The sequence below is a fragment of the Chlamydotis macqueenii genome, chromosome 1 (genome assembly GCF_036417535.1).
Source record: "Chlamydotis macqueenii isolate bChlMac1 chromosome 1, bChlMac1.mat, whole genome shotgun sequence".
Taxonomy (NCBI): Eukaryota; Metazoa; Chordata; class Aves; order Otidiformes; family Otididae; genus Chlamydotis; species Chlamydotis macqueenii.
Genome location: NC_141556.1, coordinates 69,345,192 through 69,354,853, shown reverse-complemented (window position 1 = coordinate 69,354,853; position 9,662 = coordinate 69,345,192). Strand labels below are relative to the sequence as shown.

At 46.7% G+C, this 9,662-nt stretch overlaps 1 protein-coding gene across 1 annotated transcript; it reads left to right on the top strand.

The window, feature by feature from the left end:
* Positions 1-1,051: 1,051 nt before the first annotated feature.
* BID (BH3 interacting domain death agonist) lies at positions 1,052-8,199 on the top strand. Its single transcript, XM_010122700.2, has 5 exons — positions 1,052-1,126; positions 3,086-3,284; positions 4,593-4,738; positions 6,534-6,737; positions 7,189-8,199. The coding sequence occupies exons 1-5, from the start codon at positions 1,118-1,120 to the stop codon at positions 7,195-7,197; spliced, it is 567 nt and encodes a 188-aa protein (XP_010121002.2). The 5' UTR covers positions 1,052-1,117; the 3' UTR covers positions 7,198-8,199.
* The last annotated feature ends 1,463 nt before the right edge of the window (positions 8,200-9,662 follow it).

Below are 9,662 nucleotides of genomic sequence, written 5' to 3'. Positions count from 1 at the left end.
GGACTGTTGCATCTAAGGCAGCAAATACGAGCTTCACAGGTAGGATTCCTATCCTCCCAGCCTTGGCATTTGCGAGGTAGTCCTCTATTATTGGCACTTGCTGTGCTGCTCTCACACTTTTCTTGCATTGGGACTTCCCGTAACAGATGTGACTATTGGAGCTGCTGGTCTGACCCACCCATCAGCTGCACCTGGCTGGATGAGCAGGGAGCACTGTGCTCTTACCAGCTCCCCTTTCTTAGTGGGTGAGGGAGGCCACCCTCTGCACCGTGCTTGCTGCCCTCCCTGTATGCAATTTCCCTTGGGTGCTACCCAGCCACAAGACAAGCTGAAGGCTGTCAGCCCTGAATGTGTGCCACAGGGGCAGAGGAGCTTGTGACCTGGGTCCTGTTTTCTCCCTTCTTCCTAACAGGCTTCCCTGGAGGCTTAGTGGAGTTGTGCTTATGTAACTAGAAGCCTTTGACACTTGATCCAACCTTCCCTGTCCCTAGAGACTTGTTGGGAAAGTATTGAAATAAACTTGAGTATACACATCTCTGCATGGGAGACAGGGGGAGATGCTCTTGAAGTCCTGCAGATGTGTGCCAGTGTCAGCTGGGTGTTTCACTTCAGAAATATGCTGCTGTGCACACAGACACAAGCAGCTCACCTGCTCTCAGTAGGTGCTCAGGAGCTACTCTGTGTTAACACTGCTTTCCGTTCCAGCCTCTGGCACTATGAAGGATTGTCCTTCTATTCCCTAGCATCACCTCTTGGCTTTAAAGCCCCAGTTTGTAGGTCATGTTGCTCCACTGCCCTCCATGTGTCTGTGGCAGGAAGGAGTTTCATGTCCCTCATTCACATAAACAGGGACCTTCCTGCTGGGACAGTTGTAGCTTTCTCAGCCTTTTTAAATGACTGCCAGTATGTGATGGACAGCCTTCTCCAGAGATACAGATATGCATTCCTAGAAAGGTAATTTTTTTACAAGACATGGCCAGACCCATGACTACGGCTGCAAGGTGTGAGTTTATGGGAATTTTTTCCTTTCACCTTTTTGTTTCTCAGTCTTTTGCAGGGCAAGGATTTCTGGTCTGAAGCAGAGGGTGACAAAAGCTGCTCTCTCTCTGAATCCATCATGGAACAGGTTAGTTTCAAATGTGACTGAAGTCAGTGGTTCACAGTGGCCATTGGTTCTCTTGTGCACTTGTTCTGAGATACCTCAAAGGGACTGAGTCTCAAAAAATGCTTGCTTGTGTCCTCAGCTTCTGCAGAGTTCCTGCAGGGGCCCCGACACTGCTTCTCTCTGTCAGGAATACAGACAAAAAATGGATGGAACCGCTTAGTTTGCAAGCTGCTCCTTTCTGACACTCCCTGTTTAAACTGCAGACAGGAGGTGTAGCTATTTAAGAGACTACAGTGTTTATTGATTAAGCTACAAACTACTAAAACTAATAAATTAATACACACTACTCTGATCAATTTATGACATTGGTTTGTGCAATGTTAAACACAATTATGAAGACACTAGTTATCATACTTAAATTTTACTGACTACATTGCACTGCTATTGAAATGTCTGTCATCCTCCCTGACTCACCTAGTGTTAGGGTACAATTCTAACCCTCTGTGCTCTGCCCTCCATGAGCCTTTTGAACGTGAACCTGATGACTAGTCTAGTGGGTTGTTCATGGGGATTGTCCCTTGTATCCCAGTGAACTCGGGTCACCAGGGGAGCTTCACTACTGTCTGTAAACATCCATGCTCAGATCATGAAAGGTGTGCCTTCTGTTGATCTTTGATCATATTGCTTATTTTCCACTCGTTTCCACTTCTGGACTCTCGTTTTTGTTGCCTTTTGTTCCTCCCTTTCTCTGCCCAGTCTCCTCTCAAGTAAACAACTCATGCTTAATGACTTTTAATGCATTTGTCCCGGTTTTGCCTAGGCAATGAGTCCTGTATGATACTACTGATACAGTTATGTAGATATAGGTGGCCTTGCAAGATTCCACTCCCCGAAAGGTACCTGAAACACCCTTTCAGTTATCAGGTTCATCCTGGTTGCATTTTGATTACCCCTTGCAGCTGGCAAGACAAACCATTCTACTTTAGCCTTGATTCCTTTCCCTAGTTACAGTTAAGCCTAAGCATTTTCTTATCTTGTAAGCAGATAATCTGCATACCAGAATAAGTATTTTCTTTCTCACTTTATTTCTGTGCTTTCATACAACACTGTGCTTTCTTAGCTGTTTAACTAAAGTTATTGAACGCTCTCCTGGTTTTCTAGAGAGGCCTTAGTTGGTTATGAGGCCCCACGTTTGATCTGACTGCCTCATGGACTGACTCAGCCTAACAAGTCTGGGCACTCTGTGTTTTGCTTGAAGGTGACAGGGTGCTGGCTGTGGAGGCAGCATGTGCCTGCTTACTGAGGGTGAATGTGCCAGTGTAGATCATACCGGACACCAGTGATCTGCCATCTCACTGTCACTATTCTTGTGAGCAGCTGTTTGGCTCTCTACAGGGAGCTGATCAGGTTTATTATGGAACTAGTCTAGATCCCTTTGAAGAGAGAGAAGAAATGTGAATCTTGGGGGTTTTTTTGCAGGCTTATGCTATTATCTCTGTTTCCCACCTTGTTACTGCTGTGCTCTGATTACAGTTAAATGGGGAGCTGCTGGCTTCGTTATGCACAGGAAGTAGCATGCCCAGTTCCCAAATACAGGGGTAAAACCCTTCCAAACACAGCTGTCTGAATATGGGGAAGTGGATGGCTTGTGCTGAGTACACATCTGTTTCAAAAGAGGAGCTCTGATCAGGGTTTCTGTCATTGCCACAGCTGGAAATGTGAGGAGAAGGTGAGCTGACTCTTCCACTCCTTGTTTGTAAGAACAGGGCTGTCTGTCTTTCACCATCAGACAATTCCATGTGGGTATGCATCCAAGAGGTAGTGTGCACTTGCTGAAGTCTTGTGGACTCCCTGGCTAACGCTACTTAGGATGCCTAAAGGAGGCCAGAAAAATGTGTGCTGGAAGACAGCGTATGTGTAGACCTTTTGAGTGGGATTTTTCCTGCGCATGGGTTTAACAGTGATTTTCTTGTGTTTCAGATCAATGGATCTGTCCAGATGGAGTGTGCACTGCTGTACACCTTCCTGGAGGTATCCCCTGACTGTAAGTTCAGAGAGCAGCTGCATTCCCTGCAAAGCCAGGGCGTTGCGCCTTTCTCAAAAGGCGGCTTCTGCTATGATGATGTGGAACTTCAGACTGATGGCAATCGCAGCGGCCACTTGCAGAACGGTGAGCTAGGTGAGTGCTCTTTCCTCTATCCTATGTGCCTCTCTGAAGGTGCTGTTTTTCTTTCCACTTTTCCCATCTTTGCTGCTGGTCTGTTTCAATTTTCTGCACTGAGAAACTACACAGTGTGGTTAAGTGGTGTTGGCTGGAATTTTAACACTTGGGATGGACAGCTAGTGGTTAGTACTTTATCTCCCTGTGGGTTTCTAGAGCACCTGTCACCCTGGGGTTTTGTCTGCAGCACATCAGACAAGGGCCACAAAGCTGGTTCTAATGATTTCTGTCCTCAAGGACTGTTATATTAAGCAGTTAAGTTAGACCTCATGCTGCTCCTCGGGGAGTATCAGTACTTGGACTAGGATTTTGGAAACAACTCTTGTTCTATTACTGAATAAATTTTTCTGCTCTACCAGTGTGGTGGAAACTGTTCCTCAAATAGCTTCTGGTACTGTTCCTGCTTCACTAGCCATCTGCAGGATGGCTATTGCCCCTTGCACAGGATGTGTCAGCTGGGTCACTGACTTCTGCCTAAGCAGGGTGAGGAGGAACTGCTACAATAAATAGTCCTCCCTCCTACAAATCTGCATAGGTCTCATGCCCCAAGTGACAATGGGAAGCTTTGCCAAAAGGAGATAGGACAAGGAGTAATGGTTTTAATCTTAAAGGAGGGTAGATTCAGACTAGATACAAACCAGACATTTTGTTACAATGAGAGTGGTGGAGCACTGGCACAGGTTGCCCAGACAGGTGGTGGATGCCCCATCCCTGGAAACATTCAAGGCTAGGTTGGATGGGGCTCTGAGCAACCTGGTGTGGTTGGAGGTGTCCCTGCTCCTTGCAGGGGGGTTGGACTAGATGGCCTTTAAAGGTCCCTTCCAACCTTAACCATTCTATGAGATGCTGTATTTTAGATGGCGCTTAAGAGATGGGTCCTTTCAAGTAATCACTTGAAAAAGACCATGCATACTCTCACTTCCCCTCTCTAGGCAGGGTGCTGGCTGTAGCTGTCCTCTGCAAATTTTGGCTGGACATATTCTACCCTCTCCTGAGTGGTTTTCTGGGGGGACAGAGTGGGACTGCACTTCACCTTAACTACAGATGAAAAACCTGCTTGTGCACTCGCTCTTGTAAATGAGTCAAGTGCAAAGTGCACACCAGGGAGTTGTAGTGTGTATAGCTGTCATGAATGCACTATGATTGGGGGTGGGGTGGAAAAGGGGTTGTTAATGGAGATCGCCAAAATGCTATGGGTCAGTTTACCTGCACTGAACCTAGTCTACCTGCAGCCTGTGAACTAAATCCTGCTGTATGTGTTGGCAGTGTTTGACCATGAGGTAAATGAAGAAATTGTTCGGATCATTGCTGCTCAGCTCGCTGAGATTGGAGACCAGTTTGATAAAGAAATCAAAGCAAGAGTAGTAAATGATCTAGTGCAGCACTTTCTGAATGAGAATCTGTCTGGAGAGGTGAGTGAAAAGCAACCTGACTGGCAGTTCCCCTTTTAAATGTTGTGCATCCTTCCTGCTGTGACTTTGAAGCAGCAACTTGCAACATTTGTATCTTTGCTAGTTTGCTGTTTTAATCATTGCAATCTTCAAATTCAGTCCAAACACTTATCTTTTGAAGATTTGTTAGAGGTGATGCTGTATCCTGTGGCAGCTGTTGCCCTGCAAGTTGGATTCCTTGGTTCATCTCCTTTCTGCAGATAGTGAAATTGAGGTAGTTGTGGAGAAGGACTGACTTGCAGAGGCATTTTGTCCTCCTTTTGTTGGCCTAATGGCTTATCTTTCAAAAAATAAACTGTCTGGTTAAGGCTTAGTATTTGTCCTTAAGATCTTTGGACTTTGGTGCTGAGTCCTGTATGTTTGCTACTTGTCATGTGGGCAAAACTTGAGCAGTGTTAGTGCCAGAAGCTTGACTTGTGCTTATTACTGAGCACTGATGAGACAGCAAGCAGTGAGACCTCTTTTCTAGCACCATAACTGCTTAGCTCACAAGCTGAGTATTGGGAGTAGCGGGTGGGTTTTGGCCTGGATAAGTGATCTGCTGAGAAACCCTCTCTAGGTGGCATCTCCACATCTTTGATGCAGCCGCTCTCCCACCAATAGATGTGATGTAGTCCCTGGCCCAGCACCTAACATGCCTTACTGCACAGCAAGGGAACTAGAGTTTGAGGTTCCTTGTGTTAGACATCCTATTTTTGGGTTTGTTTGATTGGGTTTTTTGTTGTTTTTGTTTGTTTGGTTGGGGTGGGGGTTTTTTTTTGTTTTTAATTGGACCCGCCTCTGGATCAAGAGCCAGTTTCCTTCCACAGAGCCTTTTTGGCATCTTTAAGCTAACTGCAGCTTTCTGGCATGTTTGTCTTTGCCTGTGATGGAGTTTCCTATGCTCTACAAGCTGATGCTGTCTCTGAACTTAGGGTCCACCTTCTTGCTGAAAAGGCAGCTTGAGTGACTTCATACAATCTTTTTGGGGTGATTTTTTTTTTTGTGCTGTAGGTTTTTTCCAGTAGGGTTTATCACCTGCACAGACTGATTCCAGCAGCCTTGACTATTCCTCACTCCTGCTGCCTTGTTCTCCACCCAGTTAAGTTTCAAGCCTTCAAATTTTTTGCCGAATCTTTCAGTCCTTGATAAGGCCGAGACAAACCTTGCTTCTGACCAGGTGGACCTTGGTTTTTCACATTAGTAGCGTACCTTAGTGTGTTCACATTGTCCCTTTGGGGGAACTGGTCTTCCATGGGTTTTGGGAGCAAAGCAGTATTTGTTCCATGCTTGGACACATTCTCTAGCTCCTGCCTATGTGAAGGCTTTTTGATGAAACTCACTTTGCCTTCTCGCCAGTCCCCCACCTAAGCTTGTACCCCTGATCTTCACTGTGTTTAAGGTGTGTTGTCCTCTCATGGGAGTCCCAGGATTCCTGTGCTGCTTCAGGACTTGGCAGGCTAGGTGGAAACCCTGGAGAAGAGGTGGGGGGACTGCTGCACTCTTGAGTGTGTAAGGTGCTATCTAAATTTTTATGTGTTGTGTGTTGTCTCCCTTTCTTTTTGTCTTGGGTGAGCAGCTGAGTTCTGAGGTAGTCATCTTTATTGCTATCCAGGGCGTGTAACAGGCAGGCTGCTGTGCCTGGGAGGAAGGGGAGTGGCATCCTGTGAGGTGTTTGAACAAGCACATTGGTTACCAGCACAGTGCTGGCAGGCTGTGCTGAGATCCCTTTCTCTCACAACTGTTGCGCTGAGATCCCTCTCTTCCTTCCATACAGGAGATAACCCGGTGCCTGTCAGAGGCTGTGGAAGGGCTTGCACGAGCCATCCCCTCAGACATGGAACAGGAGAAGGCCATGTTGGTGCTAGCAATGGTCTTAACTAAAAAAATTGCGAATACAATGCCCTCCCTTCTACAGCGTGTCTTCAGCACCACTGTGAACTACATCAGCCAGCAGCTCCACAACTACATTGTCAGGATGGTGAGTGTTGTCAAACAGCTCGGTGCAAGTCACAGCCAGCCTCTTAGCTGGCCTAGGTTGGGACAGCCCTGCCCTGCAGCCTTGCTGTAGACACCATTGGCAGCAGCCTGCAGAGCGTCACTCAGCACTGCCCTCCGCTTCACTCGGCATACCTCAAGGGCACTGAGTTGTGACAGAAACAGGTCACTAGCCTAAGAGACTGGCCCTCATGCTACCTTACTGCCATTACCACAGAAAAAGGGAGCGGAGGGATGATGGCAGACGTGCAGTGCAGGAGGTGGCAGAGCTGCAGCAGGGTTCGTGGCGCTGGGGACGCGGCTGAGGCGGTGGTGGCTGCTGCTGCCTGTCCGCGGGAGCTGCCGGGCTCCTCGGGTGGGTGGGCAGGCACAGGGCTTGCCGCTGGGGGGCGGCTCTGCTGCTGCTAATGCCGCTTCTCTTTCTCTCCCTCTAGCTGCGCTGAGTGAGCTCTCCAGCCTTCTGTGCCGAGCATGTGGATTCTTGGAGACTTTTTACTGTTCTTGATATCTGCAAATCACTTTTTCTGCTTTTAACTTCTGAGATACAGCTGTGAAAGGGAAGGCAGAGCTTCGTAGGTAGACTTTTGTAGACTAGCACAGCAATAACGGTAGTGGGAGCTGAATGCCAGCTCTGCCAGTATCTGTAAGGAGTAGTGCTTACTCTCTCATTTTACAATAGTGGTTTTTTATTTTTCTTTTTTTTCTTAGCAGCGGCAGACTTTGGAGGCTCTGTCTGTGGCCACAGAGCCTGCCCTCTCAGTATTTTTTTTTCCTCCTAATCAGCTGTAGCATTTTGCTGTAGTTATTGTCTTCCCAGCCCTGCTCCTGGTACTGCAGCTGAGCCATGCTGAGGGTTAATTGCTCCCAGGAAGGCCTCAGGCTGTAGAATGGGTGGTTGATCAGCACAAATCACCAGGGCGTGGGGGTTGGGGGTCAGGTTTATCTTAGAGGGGAGATGGCAGCAAGAGGAAACAACCCTAAAGGTGGCAGGGGTGTTTGGCCAGGGAAGGCTAAAGTGAAGATGTTTCAGTATCAATTGCATAAACCTGTGCTTGCCTGAAAAATAAAACTGAATGAGAAATTGTAAAGAAAAGGGCAGGGGTAGGTACAGAGCACATTCTTTCAGGGAACACAACCTGGATATGCTTGAGATTAAGTGTTTACCTTTAGAATATCTTGCTATAAAGAGAAAGCAGGTATCAACCTGGGATCAGGAAGAATACCTGGCATCTCTTAAGTGCGTATTGCAGTCACATCTCAGGTTCAACAAACTTGGACTCAGGTTGTTTGATACATTCCTGTCATCATAAACACACAGGGTGCCAAAGGCTTCACCTGTGATCCAGCTGCCTCAGAAGTTTTGAGATGATGTAAATATTATGTGGGGTTTTTAACTTAAATAAAATTGTCAGTTCTCATGGCAATACAGCTTTTAGAAATAGAAATTCTTATCTGGATCTTTTGTTTGGTTTTTTGTGGTTTTTTTTGGTTTTGTGGGGGGTTTTTTTTGTGTGTTGTCAGTTGTTTGTGCAAGTTCTCATGGCCTTCCTCTAACTTACCACTGCTTCTGATGCAGCTGGCAGCAATACAGGCCCTCTTTGACCTGGCCTTGTGCCTTGCAAGATTTGCTTATCCACAAGTAAAACATGTGTTTGATTTTTTTTTATTCTTTTTTTTTTTTTTTTCCTTTGTGCCTGCGCTAGAACAGGGAGGGGAAAAAAAGCACAGAAGTAGTCTACACATAGTTTTTGAAAACTGTACCATTTATTAAAGTGCACCCTGGGGGCATAGTCTTACAGCAGTGTCTCATTAGCAGAGGGAAAAAATGTACGTACCCCTTCACTTGAACTGAATATAGAACAATGAAGCTGGAAAGAACTTTCTCTTAAATGTAGAGACACTTTTTATTAACCAAATGGCACAAGAAGCTTTAGACAGTTTTCCCCAAGAGGGCTGCACTTGCATATTGAAAGGAATAATATGACCAGTTCCTTGAATAATGGGTGACTTGAGGACCAGTCAGGGTCTCTTCCCCCAGGCTGGACTCTAGAGAACAGAATCTAAATCCCCTGCAAGTCTGTCACTATCTGCTTACATCCAGCAGCAGCCCAGTAGAAGACAGCCCCTGACACGCACACTTCAGTGTCAGTCCCGTTAGTCTTTGCTACTTAATGAATCAAGTGGCATTCTCCTGGTCTGAGTGAGTTTTAGCTTTAGACTTGAATAAAAGCTGATAATGCGAGTTAAAAATGGGGAGATACCCCCTAAAGGAATAGCAGTAAGATGCATCCTCTGCAGCTTATTCTGTCCAAATCAAGTGTTCCCTCCCTCCCCTGCAGATACTGCAAGGAGATCAAAAGCAGCTTCCACTGGAAGCTAACTGTAGCTCCCCCACTTCTACAGCATGACCATAGACCTCTAGCTAGGAGGAAGCAAGTCTGCCTATTGGAGACTGAGTCAGCTCTAAGTAGAAAAAAAAAAAAAAAGTGAGAAAGTTGTTAAACTTAAGGAGATGGTCTGAGGGGTGGTGTGGTTCCCCTGGATGTATTGGTAACACTACAGCTGACCCTTCCAAGCTGGTGCAGTTCTCATTCCCCAGCCAAGTACAGCAGGCAGGGGAATCCACTTACGCAGCTCCCACCAGACTACCTGCTGCTTGGAACAGGCCCTGCAGTCCCTGCTCTGGATGGGCCCAAGAGCTAGCTCTAGCAGGGTTGAGGAGTGGTGGCCTAAATCCTATACCCCCCCCCCCCCCTTCCTTCTTCTAATGGCAACAAGAGCTTGCACTTTGAAGCACAGACATATACATAGAGTCAAAGCAATGCTGTTCTTGTAACCTGCCTAGTGCTGAAGTGAAGCTGTTGGAGTAGACACATATGGACACATATGGATGAGTTGACCTTCAGTA